General features: G+C 52.4%; 1 protein-coding gene across 8 annotated transcripts in view; it reads left to right on the top strand.

The window, feature by feature from the left end:
- Nucleotides 1-15,575, top strand: part of Farp1 (FERM, ARH/RhoGEF and pleckstrin domain protein 1) — a 259,842-nt gene that overhangs the window by 223,401 nt on the left and 20,866 nt on the right. For all 8 annotated transcript variants that reach the window (XM_046454767.2, XM_046454766.2, XM_046454771.2 and 5 more), the window contains one exon: nt 723-856. In XM_046454767.2, coding sequence (XP_046310723.1) covers nt 723-856 — 134 coding nt within the window. The remainder of the gene's footprint in view (nt 1-722; nt 857-15,575) is intronic.

The following is a 15,575-nucleotide window of genomic DNA, read 5'->3' as shown; positions in this document are numbered from 1 at the left end:
TCAAGCGTAACTGATTATTCTTGAGCTCAAGGGCGACCTCAGAATGAACAGGAGCCTCATTTTATCTGTGATAAAAAGTGAAGTTATGTCAGCAAAATCTGCCAGAGGCTGCCTTTCATTATGGTAATCAGTCCTGTTTAGTCCTGGAAACAAAATCTAGGCATTCCAGATGACCTTCTGACCTTTGGATTCTGGGAAAACTTCCCCGTTGGGAGGTACGTGGTACTGAGTTTGTATATCCTGAGATGCATCTTGTGTTCGGCCTCAGCAGGTGCCCCGTACACACTGTGGAATCCTGTCCCCACGTACCTCTACAACCAGAGTGACTGTGCAGGCAGCTGCTCTGTCCCCGGGTTGGCCAGCTGCACGCTCAGCATCTTGATGTAGGAACAGAGGTGGCAGCTGCTACGGGGTGACTGTCCAGGAGTAGACCGGAATGGAGGTTTTCATGCAGGCATGGCCCATTTAAGAGACTTGTCCTGGCTTCAACAGTCCTTGGGTGACAGATTTTAGAAAGCGATTATGTACAGAAGGGCGTTCTCCGTCAGACAGGAAAGGGAAAGCATCAGGGCCCGGTCCCCTGCTGCCCCTGGCAGGCTGAACATCTGGGGGAGGTGGGAGGCCCTGGCCTCCGGACACACAGGGCTGCACAGGTGTGGCTCCTGGAGACAGGCGCCATCGTCCACCTTCTCACCTCTAACTCGTCCTTCTTTCGTTCCTAGTGGTTTCATAGCACCATGAGCACAGAGGACTCCATGCCCGAAACATTGAAAAGTCTCATATTCCCGAATTTTGAACCTTTGCACAAATTTCATACCAATTTTCTCAAGGAAATCGAGCAACGACTGGCTCTGTGGTGAGTACACTGATATTTAATGGCACCTCCGTGCCGTTTGACACTGCAGCCCAGAGCAGAGGTCGAGGGCAAGAAACTGACTTAAGACAAGTCAGCCCTAAAAAGATTTTAAAAAATAAAAAGGTACTGGGGATTGAACCCAGGGGTGCTTTAACACTGAGCTACAATGCCAGCCTTTTTATATCCAAAAAGAGTCTCACTAAGATAATTATGACCTCACTAAGTTGCTGAGGTCAGCCCCAAACTTCTGATCCTCCTGCCTTAGCCTCCCACTTCTCTGGGATATCAGGAGTGCACCATGATGCCCAGCTCCCTAACAAGATTTTTAGTTAAATTCTGCACCTATTTAAATCTCATCTTCATTTTTTCTCCCCTTTGATTTATAATTCTTCAAACTGCATTTTTTTTCTTATGATAATTACCACAAAATAAAGGTAATTGCTTTTGGAGGGATGGCGGGGACTCTTAAGAGTAGAAGCCCATGGAGGCTTTGAGAGGTGTTGGCAATATTTCACTGCTGCTTGCTTTGTAGTTATTTGTGAAGTACCTGTGTGTCTTATGACAGTTTTTTTGTTTAACAGCATTTTGACATCTACAAAGCTCTGTGCAACACAAACACACACACACATATACACTTTTACCTTGATTTATCGTAAGGGTGTATTTTGCTATATAAGTGAATGGACAGACATGCAGTGCATAAATAAAACACTAGAAAGTACCCAAATGTCCGTCAACAGAAGACTGGTTAAGAATGATGTTAAACCTGCCCACTAAAGACCAAATACACTCAGTACCTGAGAGATGAGAGGGAGATACAGAAACATCTGAAAAAACTCTGAATGGTGTAGAAGGAAAAATCTGAGGCACCTTTACCTAAAATAGAACCTTCTATCAAAAACAATTTCTATGGGATTTTTTAAAGCCAGGTGTAGTAGACACATGGGAAGTGGATTGCAGGAAAAAGCTAGCAAGCCCTTCTCTGCTTTGGATAGCTGTCAACCCCTTGGGGGCCATGTCCTCGCAATGGGTAAGAATCTGGTTGAAAGTGGCCTTGGGGACACTTAATGACTATGGGGCCTGCAGGGCCCTGTCTGGGGTGGTCTGGCCTCAGGTGACCCCCGACTGTGGCCTTCAAGTCTCACTTCATAGAGCTGCTCTCCTGCTCTGTGAGGCGGGTGTGAGTGTCTGATCCCCTCAGAGGAGCCCAACTTTGAACCTTTTTTTATACCTGGAGGATAATTTGTGTGCACTTTTCCATCCTTTGCAAGAACGAGGAGGAAGCATTTTACTCAGAGGCCCTGCGGGGGGTGGCGGGAGGAGCACAGAATTGAGAAGTCACAGGTACGACAAAGTCAGCTCACTGAAATTGGGAAAAAGCAGAAATATCACTTCAAGAATCTTGTGCATGTAAAAGAAACACCACTTTTCAAAAATTTAAAAAAAAAATCTACAAAATTGAACTTCCCAAACTTTACCTGGAACTTTCACATTCTGCCATGTTGCTTCGTCACTGGACAAAGGTGAATGACACTCTTGTAAGGGGTCAGAGACCTTTCCATTGCTGTCTTCTGGCCAGACGTGTATCAGTACAGACCTTCCGGACACTGAGGCAGAGTCACGTGTGGCAGTTGGTTTGAATCATGTTGTAGAGGTCACATGTAGGAAATGCCAGTAGGTGGTCCCCTGACATCCTACCGCAGTGGCTTCGGCAGGCTCCTACGTTAATGGGCACAGCCAGAGAATGTTGAAGCATTGCCTGACACATGGCATTTTAGGAACAAATGCCATGTTAATGGGTCTGTGACTATAAATCTTTAGCATCTGGCGCTTGCCTGCAAAAGAACATCCAGTTGCTTAAACAGTAGCTAATGTCATTTGATTTCCAAAGGGTCTTCCTGAATGGTCTTCCAAGGGGCCATACTTCTACCTGTGTTCTACCTGAAGACACCAGAAGCATGTGACAGACTCAAAACTAGTCAATGTGAAGCTCAGTTGACATGACCTTCATTGAACTTGCAATAGCAGGCCAAACCAAATAGCCGATGCTCCTCAGGGGTGAATGTAAAGCTCAGCAATCAGGGTCAGCTGGTCGATTTCTCAAGTGCATGATGAGGGAGGCCAGGCTTGGCAGGGACTGGGAGGGAAAAGGCAGGGTGTGCGTGAGCTCGGGGGAAGCCCCTGACCCTCCACACCTGTAGGATGGAGGCTACTTGTTAAAGTTACCCGGAACCTTAAAAAACCTCCACCAGGCAGAACCCAGACCAATGACATCAGGCTCTCTGGAGGGTAGAACTAAGCAGATCTTTTCTGCAGCTTCCCAGGTGATTCTCATGTGTACAGAACCTTTGCCCTGGACCCATTATAAAGAGCCCAGAGCATGAAAAACAATTCGTCCCTTCAGACTTCAGGCCCAAAGCTCGTGCGGATTCTACCCCATCTCTAAGGTTCACGTTTGAAATAGGATAAGGAGGTTGCATTCCTCTTTAAAAAAGAAGGAAAAGAGAGGAAGAAGGGTAATTTGGCCTAGTGTAGAAAACCCAACACCCTTCAAACACCTGCAGGCTGGTCCTGAGTGAGGAGTAAGTGTCATTTTGTACCAGGGAACAGAACAGAAATAAAGGAGTGAAATTTCAAAGAAGCACCTTATGTCTGTAAACAGGAAAGGGCTCCTGGGGCTGTGGCAGCGAGCGCCGCCGTCTGGGGTCCTCCTGCAGAGGGCACTGTGCCTTTCCAGAGGTGTTTATTAAATGAAACCTCAGACCCAGGAGGGCATCCAGGTCATAGGGGGCCGAGGGGTTGAGAAATGCAGATTGCCTGGCCATGCTCAGCCCTCCAGAAGCAGTACTTTGAGGGTGAGACCCAGAAATTTGTGTTTTAAAGTACTCCTTGGGGTAGTTAAGATGAATATCTTTTTTGGAAGAATTGACCCTGCAATTCCTCCAGCTAATTTTAGAGTCTGTGGTTCTTTGGTTTGCATTTCACAGACTGGGTGTAAGTCTTGTTTCTTTATTCTATAAGCCTGAAGGAACAGATGAATGAATAAATGAATGAGTGGGTTAGTGCTGTGGTTTAAACATGGTTAGTGTCCCTCAAAGTTCCATATGTGGCAGACATAGTCTCCAGGGTGGTACTTTCGGGAGGTGCCATGGACCTTTCTCTCTCTGCTTCCTGACTTAAAATGTGGCACTTGCTCCGACAAGCACTCCCGTCCACTATCCACCAAAAAGAGGCCAAGGTCAGACCTTCTGATCTTGAACATGAACCTCCCAAACTATGAATAAACCCTTTCTTCATAATTAACCTGTCTCAGGTATTTTGTTACAGGAATGTGAAGCTAACTAATAAGGAAGGTGAGTGTGTGTCTGGATTTGCCCATAGGGACTTGAACTCTTAGAGCAGGAGGCAGGCACAGAGACAAGAGGGTCTGGCTTCTTGTAGATGAGGGGCTACGTCTGGGTTAGACACAAAGCACTTCTGCCAGTTTGGCCTTGGAGGACACGTGGGCTCTTAATGCCTACACAGGACAGGCCACCACAGCTGAATATGGCCAGTGAGAAGACCTACTCACAGCAAGTTTCTTAAGGAAGGAGTTCACCCTGAGTCGCTGATTGGCAAGCTGTGCTTGGGCACCTGTGTGTGAGTTCCTGTGTGTCTTGTGTGTATGCAGGTGTATGTCTAGACTTTCGTGTTGTGGTGGTATGGGGACATGGCTTGGCTCGCCCCAGATGCAATGACTAGGACTTAGGTTCAGTCCACCTCAGGCCTGTGTGCAGCTGTCCATGGGCCTGGCAGAGCCTCATTTCCTCATCTGTAAAATGTGGCAGGGCTGTTTCGCCAACTCAACAGGACAGTGTTTGGGAAGGCTTGGCAGGCTGCTCCCTCCCCACATGGAGAGGGAGGAAGCTGGCCGTTTTAAAATACACTTTTGTAAATTTTGAAATAATTTTAAACTGGGGAAAGTCGCCAAGATGGTAGAGATTCTGTCCACTCCTCGCACTGTCACCCTGGCAGATCCAGTGGAAGGGAGGAGCCGGCGTTTGTGCATCACTATTAGCTAAACTCTAGGTCTTATTCAGGGATGAGATTTTTCAGTGGTTCCTGTTAGTGGAAATGCATCTGGAACGCACCCTGCACCAGGAATCCCCCAGAACCAGACACATAAACGATACGGTTGATACAGTCGTCACACGTGTCCCTTCAGTCCTCTGGGAGGCTGTAGTTTGCCTCCATCCGCAGCCGGGGAGTGTAGGGGGAACAAGATCAGGGAGCTTTCCAGCGTGATCAGGCCCAACCCCGGTTTGGTAAACACACCTGCCCTCTCCAAATGTCACCTTCTGCTGGGTAAACACACCTGAGCAGGGAGCGTGGATGCCCAAAGCCTGCTGCATGCTGGCAAAGGCCAGCTTCCCCATTTCTTCAGAAACAAGGAAAGCTGGTTTGGTGAGTTCTGAAAACCGGAAGAGACCTTTTCCTTTTGAAAGCAAAGAGCCATTTACTCAGCTGTCCCACTGCTTCGGAGAAGGCCACTTACCACCAACCTCGGGCATTCTGGGCAGATGTCAGACTCCAGCCCTGGGATGACAGGCAGACGTTGGGCACAGGCTGGCCAGGTGGTGACCCAAGGTAGACTGAGGCCTGCTGTGGTCCAGAGTGCTTTGGTCATCTCCACAGTGTGCAGGTCTTCATCACCGGTCATAAGGCACTAGGGACCGTGGACAGTCATACGGAGGCACTTGGAATAGGCTGTGGGGCACACAGAGTTTTCAGGGTGGAATCAACCACACACAAGCTGGGCCAGGCGCACTGGGGAAGTGCTGCAGAGCTCTATCCAGGAGGCCAGACAGCCTGGACGGTGCCATGTCCCTGAGCAGTAGGACTGAGACAAAGGGAAGGCAAGGGACGATCACCTTCAACTGTGGCTAACTGGGATGGTGCTCATGAAATTAAGAGAGAGACTCAGGAAGCAGAGAAGAAGCAAGGGGAGGTGAGCTTGGTTCGGGCACCATAATTCTGAGGAGTTGATAACGAAGTCCTCCAGTGGTGGGAAATGAGAGTCCTAGGGCTGGGAAAGAAATGGGGCACAGAAGTGTGGGTTTGGAAATGAGGAGAATCAAACACTGAAGGAAGAGAACATGGAGAGCAACAGAGTCAGAGACGGGATCTTCCTGATCCTAGCTGTGAGGCCGCTTTCCTTCCCTAGGTGGAGAGTGTGAGCCAGTCAGCAAAGGAGCCCTGAGAAGCCACCAGAATTCAGGAAAAGAAAGCCCGAGGGTGGAGGGTCCCAGGGAAGAGCAGGTGGTCACCATGAGGCCAGGGCGGGCTGATGAGGGTTCCTGGTGTTCAGGAGCCCACAGAAGAGGGGTCTGCAGGGGGGAGAGATGCCGGGGCAGAGAGGAGGCTCTTCGGGGTGGGACCCACTCCGGCTGTAGGCAGGAGTTCCACAGGCCGAGCAGCTTTCCTCCCGGTGACGTTCGCTGGCTGAGGCAGAGTGGCCATGGCTGAGAGGGTCAGAAATTGTTTCACCGTCCCGAGGATGTTCCGTGTTCATAGAAGCCCCAGGGAACAAAGAGAACAGAGGTTCATCTTTTCCTCTTCATTCTCTATGCCCTTAGAAGCTTAGAGTCTTTGCCTTCATATCGTTAAAGATAACCGTGGGGATTTCTCAAAAAAAATAAGCAAAATTGCCATGAAATCCAGCAGTTTCACTCCTAGGAATATGCCCCAAAAATTGAAGGAAGGGACTCGGACAGGTAATTTGTACATCAGGCTTCACAGGAGCGTCATTCACAACAGCCAGGAGGAGGAGACAACCCGTGTCCTTTGACACAGGAATGAATAGGCACCTCGTGGTCCCTGCATACAGTAATGTCGTGTAGACATTGATACGTGTGCCATAAGCCAGGCCACGAGCGAACACAGGGGGTAAGTTCCCCTTTTAAAAATCCCTGGAACACAGTGAGGTTCACAGAGACAGAGAGTGGAATGGCTCCAGGGGAGGAATGGGGAGCCGTGTTGAATGGGGACAAGCTTCCCTTTGGGAAGAAGAAAGTGGAAGAAGACGAGGTGGACGTGGGGATAGCTGCACACTTACAGGTGGTCACGATGGCGAGTGTGGTGTTACGCACAGTTCCTCGCAGATTTACAAAGGGTGGGACTCATAGGGTGCCCAGCGCCCCGTGAGATGGAGCCTTCAGAACTGCTTTGCACATGGCTGCTGCGCCTGCGTGTTCGCTGTGTCCTGCTGCCCGGGGCCTTCCGGGGCTCATCCCTATGACCCATGCTCAGCCTCAGGAGGCAAGTGGGATTGCAGGAGGAATCGCCTCCTTTCTGTCCCCATCAGCCTACGTGCCAGGCCTTGAGGGGTTAAATCCTGAGAGCCTCCTGGGCCCTCACACTGATTGGGGGCCAGGCTCTTCCCAGGAGCATTTTAATCTGAATGCAGACCTCAGGAGGCTTGAAGGCCTCCTGTCCCTGACTGTGGAGGCCCTTTGCGTCTCCCACTGCTGTCCCTTTGCTGCCCAGCAGGCCCAGGGGCTTGGTTCTCAGCAGTGCCATTTCTCCTTGGTGACACAGGAAGGGCGTGGCAGTGAGCGTCCCAGATGTTGCCCACTTCTCCTGAGGTGATGTCCAGACTTACTGTCCTCTCTGGCCTGTGTTTGAAGGTGGGGTCTGCCAGGGATGGCATTAGAAGGGAGCCTGAGCACCCCCACCACACACGGAGGTCCCGTAAGCAGGTGCTTTTCCTGCAGGTCTCTGGGGGCCTCGCCACCCCTCCAAACGGGAGCTCTCCCCTAACTCAGAAGCAGCCAGCTCCTCTTCACACCTTGTCCCAGAAGAGGCAAATGTCCCCTGGGGTCAAAGCAGGTGCCGGGCCTGGGTCCACACCATGTTCCACCCCACCCAGTCACACATGCATACACCCCCTGCCCAACCCCGAGGCCGGCCACCACCACGCTCCATCTCCAGGACAGCAGAAGGGTGGACAGACCCCGCACCCTGCTGGTGCCAGCAGCTGCAGGTGGCCTCTGCCCAGCAAGGCAGCAGCTGGCTGTGTGTGCAGGTACTCCCCAGGCGTAAGCTGGCCCCCACCCATTGATTTTCCCACCGTAAAATCGATTTAGCCCATTTCAGGAGCTGCGACTCCCCCTCTCCCCTTCCGTGAATTCCCGTGACGGTCCTTGGCCTTTGTATATCACCGGTCACTTAGCACCTGGGATCTCCGTTACTTAAGCACTTGTCCGACTGCTCTGCCAAAGCTGGGGGTGCCTCTGGGGAAGCCGTTCCAGTCTGGAATTCAGTATGACATTTGCTCACCTGGATGGACAGACGGACAGACGGATGAACAAATGGCTTCTCCCACATGAACTGCATTGAGCCTCTTGCTAAGGCTCATTTTCATTGTGTTTTTAATCCTTTCCTGCCTCATCTTCCCTGGAAATATTTTTAGACCATTTACAAATGGAAAACAACAGAAGAAAAAGATAAAGACATCCGCAGTTGTCCAGAGCAGTGGCCACTAGTCACATGGAGCAGATTAAATGTAATCAAAGAAAATTTAGCTTCTGAGTGACATTAGTCACATTCCAAGTGCTCATTAGCCACAGTGGCTGGCGGTCCCTGTGTTGGGTAGCAGACAGAAAGAACACTTCCTTCCCACAGAAGGCTGTATGGACCGAATGCGTCTGAAGGAGCAGGGTGGGCTGGGGCTTCACTCGGGGTAGAGACCCGGGTTCCATCCCTAGGGAAGAAAAGAATGAAAGGGGGAACCAGGTTCCCTCTCATTGGCCCGAGGAACTCAAGGCCTGGTGCTCCAGGCACTTAGTTACAGCCCCATGGGTGACAGTGACTTGGTTTCCTCTGGGGTCCCTTCCACAGTAATGAATTGCTATGTCATGCCTCCAAGGCTCCAGGATGGACCTTTATATCAAAGGGGACGTGGCAAGTGAGGATGGACAGGGCTTTTAAACTTATAAATCACATTCAAGTGCAGAGTTTGTGGCCTTAATTCTAAGAAACTACAATTAATGAGCAACTACTGTGTGCACACTCTGCATTGACATGGCACCAATGCAAGTTGGCATTAACTGATCAAAATGAAGCCATCAATATATAATTTTCCTCTTGGTCTTCAAAAACAGGATGGCGAGCCATGGTCCAAGGACAGATCTGACCTGCTTCCTGTTTTGTTAACAGAGTTTTACAGAAACATAGTCGTCCTCGATGTCTGTGGTGGCACTTGTACTGCATGGGCAGACTTGAGTTGCCACGGTGACCGTAGGACCTCAAAGCCAGGTGCATGTGTCACCTGGCCCTTCACACAGAGGGCTTGCCAGCTGTGCCCTCTTTGGAAGTCCCCACCGGGCACTCAGTGCCAGTCTCTGCCCTGGCCCTGCCCTGTCTGCAGGAGGACCTGGGCGGGTCTGAGCCTGAGAAGACAGCCCGGGGTTTGTTCTCATTGGCCTGGGGACATCTTAGGCAAAGAGTCCCAGCAGGGAGGGGACCTTCCAGGGTGGCTTCCTGCCCTCGGGGCTCTCTCCACCCCAAGGACTGCAGCACCGACAGTGCCCCACGAGGGCATTACAGACACCTCAAGCCGTGCCCCAGAGATGCTGAGCAGTGGTCGGGGGAGGAATCCGCGGCTCGGCCAGAGGAAGGGACGCACAGCAGTGGCCCTGCGTCCAGGCAGGCTGCGTCCTCCCCTCCCTCTGCTGGCCTCTGCTTTCCAGCTGGGCCTCCTTCCCACTTCTGAGGCCTTAGCTTTGCGGCCACAGGCTCCGGCCTCACTGAAGGAGCCACCAGGAGAAGGCAAGGTCACCCCCACTCCACCTCGCCGTGCCCTGTGGGTGCTGGGTTCTGTGGGTTCTCCTCTAAGAATGTGGGCCACGGCTCCCCCTCCCTCCCCGCCAAGGCCGCCTGGTCCCTGGCACCTAGGGACCTCTGAGGACTTGTGTTATGGTCCTCTGCATCTCTACCCACCCTGCTGTGGGGACCTGGGGGACAGAACTGCTCACGTCCCATCTGCTTGTGACTGAGGTCTACGGAGGTGCCGTGATTTCCACACAAGGCTCCTCCTAGGGTGGAGGCAAGCAGGCTGTTTATTTTATGCCTTAGAATGGAGGAAAGGGCTGCTATAAATGTTTATGGGTGATGGGTTTTACTTCCTGAGTTCCAGACAGTATTAAGCACCGCTCATAGATCAGGTCCTTGCATCTTTACCAGAACCCTGTTAAGTAGATGCTGTTGTTATTCCCTCACATCACATCCGAATCAGGGAGACTCAGAGAGGGTCAGTAATTTCGTGAAAGTCACGCAGCTGGTAAGGGCAGGCCTGGGTTGTGACCCAGGCAATCTGGCTACCACTGTGCCTTTGGCTGCAGGTGCTTTAGGCTTGACATTTAGAGGGGAAGGACTCCAGGAAGCAGCTTCGTCACTCTTCAGCTGTAACATGAGAACTAATTCCCAGCTCCTCGGATACCTGAGCCCGGAACAGAATCTAAAATAGCCACTGCCTGCTGTTGTGTGCTGCTCCTGCCGTCCTGACACACACACAGGCTCCAGGCCGTGGGGACAGGGCCGGGATGCAGCTCTCTGCCTGGTTGTACACGGGGCAGCTGGAGGCAGGGGCCATCTCTGCCCTCGCCCCCTGCATCGGGTGCTGTGCTGTGGTCACAGCCTCCCTGTGCCGACCCCGTCAGCCCCCAGGAGGGCGCGTTCTTCTGTTTTCCTTTGTTCAGCAGGAAAGTGGCAGGATGGGACAAACTCTCAAGTCAGCAAAACCTTCCAGAACCTTCTTTCACTACATATTCGGACAAGTCTGTACTGTGGGCCTGCCACACGTCATTACTCCTCGGGGTTCACTGAGCCACTTCTCTGTCCAGAATTGCTCTCTAGTTCCACTCTCTGCCCCATAACAAGGAGCATCCTGGTAAGACTTAGAAGGGAAGTCCGGGGAGTGTTCAGGGGCCCACCCCGCGTCCTACATGCATCCTACACGTGCCCCTCGAGAGATGGTGAGCATCCAAGCCCTTCCCCAGAGCAGGAATCATCAACAGTGTCCTGGAGGTGTCCGCCAATGAACCACCGCCGTGTGTCCCCTGCTGAGCGTGCCCTGTGAGCCTTGGTTTCCTCGGCATCGTCTACTGTGCCTTTCTCTAAGTTCTCTTTGACCATCCAGCATCCTGGGGAGTCCCTCCTCTGTCTCCCTGCAGAAAGTGAGGATCAGAAGGGGGGACCTCCCCAGGGGTAGAGGCCAGGAAGAGCCGTCTCTCCCTCTCCTGGAGGCTGTAAGCCGGGGGTAGGGAGGCAGCGGTGAGCTGTACCACTCCTGGCTCTACCTGCGCCCGGCTGGCAGAATTTTGGTATGGAGGAAATATTCTGTCTAGAGCAGCCACTGGCCACACGGGCTGTCGAGCACTGGAAACGTGGCCAGGGTGACTGAGGAACTGAACGTGACGCTTCCCTTGCGTTTGGGTAAAGTTAGGCTTGTGGGTATGATTTCCCTGCCCCTTGTGCCTGAGTGTCCCTCACATGACACCTGGACCGTCCGCCGTCCTGGTGTTCCAGTCTGCGAGGCAGTTGTCGGAAGTAACCCTCGGGGACAGTCCCCGGCTCCTTCCCACCTGCTTCCGCTGGGTCGCGGCTCCTGCTCTTTGAGGTGGCTTTCACTGGTCAGAGGTGAGGCAGCCCGGAAACGGCTTGAGCCAAGGCAGCCTGGGAGCTGGGGAAGCTAGGCTCACTGTGCCGGGGACACTGTGGGTGAGTGGCTTGTGCAGGTGTGGATTTATTTTAAATTTCGTGTCTGTGTGTTGCTTGTTTTAAAGGCAAGAAAGACAGGCTTTCCACCGCCTGGCTAGAGGGACAGGGACTGTGGTTGTCAGTGACATTACCATTTATTTGTGTTTATGTGTTTATTGAAGGGGGTACCAGGGATTGCACTCAGGGGCACTCGACCACTGAGCCACATCCCCAGCCCTATTTTACATTTTATTTAGATTCAGGGCCTCACCGAGTTGCTTAGTGCCTCACTTTTGCTGAGGCTGGCTTTGAACTCGTGATCCTCCTGCCTCAGCCTCCCGAGCCATTATGATTACAGGCAAGCACCCCCACGCCCAGTGACATTTCCTTTTAAAGCAGGAGTAAACGTCACACGTCCCCAAGCACAGCCAAGAGCTCATTTCTCGTGGATTTTCTGCCTTACCCCTGACTGTGTAGCCTGGGTGCTTTGACAGCAGGCTGCTTTCCTTAGAAAAACAAAGACACTTCCAGTTGCCCAAATGACAGGGGGGTTCCTGCCAGAAGCCACCTGAGAGCACACAGTATCCAGGTCATTGGACCCATTGCCCTGGCTCTTCTGCTGTTTTAACACGCACCCCACTAACCACAGATTAAACACAGGTGAGTACACAGGGCTTGCTGGACACGTCACACCTGCCGTAAGGTGGCTGGGTGGTAACTTTTGCCCTTCTTCCTCAGTCTGACCTAGAGTTAGACCTCAGAAGGAAGAAGCCGGAGCTCTCAACAGCCGGGTAGTGTAGATGAGAGGCCAAGAGCGCAAAGGGCCCTGTGCCCCAATACCCATGGCTGGCAGACTCCATAAGGCCTGGCCAGGGAGATGCCAGGCCCCAGCTGGACTTGATCAGTGGGGCTGCAAATAATGTTAAAATTAATAGATTTTCCTCTCTGTGGATTCAGAGGATACGGAGACCCATCCAAAGGTCCCGAGAACCTCATGTGTTACCTGTGGCCAGTGTGTTATATGTTACGTGCATGTTAATACAGCGCGTTGCTCTGGCTACCTCGGTAGCTTTTTGAACTAGCCACACCACCCACCCCACGTACCAGCATGAGCTTTGTCTCCCCCATCTGCTCACTCCCATGCTTTTACTTACTTAGACACACAGACACACATAATAACATACATTTTTTTTTTCCATTTAGAATCAGACGCTGCAGGGAGTAGTAAGGTTAAGAATGTGATGTTTGTTTTGCCAATGCAGACTCAGAGGCTTCAAAAAACTGGATCTGTGTGTTAGGGGTCAGAGGGCACCAGGACACGGAGCAGGGTGAAGAAGGCGGAGAAGGGGGGGCGGGGATTTCTCTTGGGCTACTTGGGAAGCCCAGCATGGGCATTACTGCCTTTCGCTGGCTGGATCGCCTTGGACCCATCCCCAAGGATGGCCCCCGGCTTCTGTGTTCTGGAAAGTTCTCCCTCCCCCCACAGGGAGACCACCTCACAGGGCAGTCAGACTTGAGGGACAGGTGGGAGATGGCATGGTCAGTGAGGTCCACAGCCCACTGTGAATTCGGTCCCCTTTGGGTTCTGTGTTGACCTGGGGCTGGGAACGTGACCTGGATAGCACAGTGTAGGTTTATCCTGGCTGGCTTTGCCTACCTGCGGCCTGTGAAAGTAGAATTCTTGGCTGTCAGAGAAAAAAACCCAGGTCAAGGCCCCTCCTATCTCCCGAGGGGCTGACGGGGGCCAGACCCACAGCCCCCCTCCTAGATGGCACACACAGGTCAAGCTCACCCAAGGTCACCTTCCTCTTTTTTCCTTCTTCCTGTTGCTCGGTCAGTCGGCTGCTACGTGCTGACCAGCTCAGCGAGTGAAGTGTTCGAACAAGGTTGGGAAGACTCGAGAGTTCACGGTGTGCCCGTGCGTGTGTGTGTTCAGTCCTTTGCTGGGGTCAGTGGAGTTACTCCTGGGCGTGCGTTAATCACATTGCAAGGGTCAGAGGGTAGCATCTGGGTGCGGTTTTCCTAAGTAAAATTGTCAAAAGAATTTCCATCTTTGTGCTGCGTGGTAATTACCCAGACAACAAATATGTGGCCCTGCCTTCTGAACAAGGACCCCTTTCTTATGGGATTAACATCCGCAGGATGTTGTGGAAGAGTCATAATTACTTTTTCATGTTCCTGATAATAAAATGACCTTTCAGCTACTTATAATAAAATGAACGCCTTGCATTTGTGGACTTGGTAGCAGGGACGTAGAGGAAGTCAGACTCGAAGGTATTTCCACACGGGGGCAGCGGAGTTTGGGTTTGGCCCCGGCCCCGTAGGACAAGTCTCATGTTTGGACCACACGGGGCAGTGTGACCCGTGGCGGGGACAGATTTGCTACACTATTTGCAGAAACTTCAGAGCCCCCAGCCTGCTCTCAGCATGGAGCCAAGCCCCTTTAAATTTAGTGCTGTTGTCTCCGTGGCCCAGGGGACAGAGGCCACCAGCACAGGGCAAGTCGAGGCGCTGAGGACCTGGAGACACAGACACGGCTGGGATAGCAGCAGATACAGGAAGGAATGTCCCCTTGAGTTGAGTGGGTTTTACATCCATAGATTTCCCTCTAATAAATAGTTGGCAAAAGAACAGGGGGAGTGAGATAAATGAAGTCTGGCTTCCACTCTCCCAGCGTCCTCTGCTCTCCTGGGCTCTCCTGGGCTCTCCTGGGCTCTCCTGGGCGGTGCTGGCTATGGAGGGGAGGCACTTGTTGCTAATGGCAACCAGGAGCCCGCCCCTCTCTCCCCGGCCAGCTCAGTCCAGGCTACTCTCGGTGAATAACCAAATCCCATGCTTTGAACTACAGACCCTTCTTCTGGTGATGTCACCTGGCAGGCCCATTGGGAAATTCCTGGGTCAGTTATTGAAGTTCCAGATCATCGCTACGTGTCCACAAACCAGGTTTCAGTTGTGCCTCCTTTTCTGGCTATGTGCCATTTAGTCCTGTCATTCTGGCCCCCTCGGGTTCTTTGAAGGGAAGACCTACTGTGTTCAGGAGTGGAAGGCCACGGGGAGAGGAAACGAGAACATGCTAGCCTTTAGGAGAGCGTGGTGTGCTGTGTGGGTGCAGCAGGGCGGGTGCTTCTGCAGAGCAGAGGGCGTCCCCAGCAAGAGCTTCCCATCGACTGGTCTCCCTCTGTTCAAGGGTTGAAGCCGAAGGGCCGCCGGTCAGTTATCAGCTAAGCTCAGTCACATGCAAGGGTCAGCAAAACAGCCAGATGATGAAGGGCTCCATGGTGGCTTGGCTAAGACCCACCACTCCACAGGTGCCTCGAGCCCAAAGGGTGGATCCACAGGGCTCAGCAGTGGGCTGTGGATTGTCACCAGGGGAGACTGGAGTCTATGGAAGATGCTGGAGCAGCCCTTGGCAACCCTGTTCCAGGAGAGAATTTGATCTGCTGTCGGGGACCAGGGAGAGGTACAAGTGGGAGATAATGGAGGTTCCTAGCTTGGGGCAGAATAGTGAGACCATTAAGAAAATGTAGGAAGAGGGTTGGGCCTGGGAACCAGACCATGGACGGGGGAACGTCTGGGTCTATTTGTGGGGTCATTTGCGTTGAGCTCTCTGGAAGGTCTGAGAACCTGGGTCGATAGCTGTGTAGAGAACGTTTGGGTGTAGATTGGGATCTTGACCTGAAACTAGAGAGCACAGGAGGACATCTTTCCTCTGCGAAGGACAAAGGAATGATGGCCACCAATGGGTTCCAAAGGACACAGACATCTCGGAAGTAGTACAGAGAGGAGGAGGGGGCGAGGGGCTAAGAGCAGACCTGGAGGCTGCTGAGGGTTATGGCAGGGAAAGGCTGGTGGGGACACGGCAGCCTCAGTGGGGGACTCGGTGGCAGGGAGAGGGCTTGGCACAATGGTTGAGAGGCTAATGGCAAATGTCCCATGAACCACGTCAGGGAGCGTAGAGGATAGAATCCATGTCCGTGGAGAG

The sequence above is a fragment of the Marmota monax genome, unplaced genomic scaffold (assembly GCF_021218885.2).
Source record: "Marmota monax isolate L192 unplaced genomic scaffold, Marmota_monax_Labrador192_F-V1.1 WCK01_AAM20220418_F8-fsc00026, whole genome shotgun sequence".
Classification (NCBI taxonomy): Eukaryota; Metazoa; Chordata; class Mammalia; order Rodentia; family Sciuridae; genus Marmota; species Marmota monax.
Note: the sequence above shows the minus strand (reverse complement) of the source record. Positions and strands in the feature narration are given on the sequence as shown.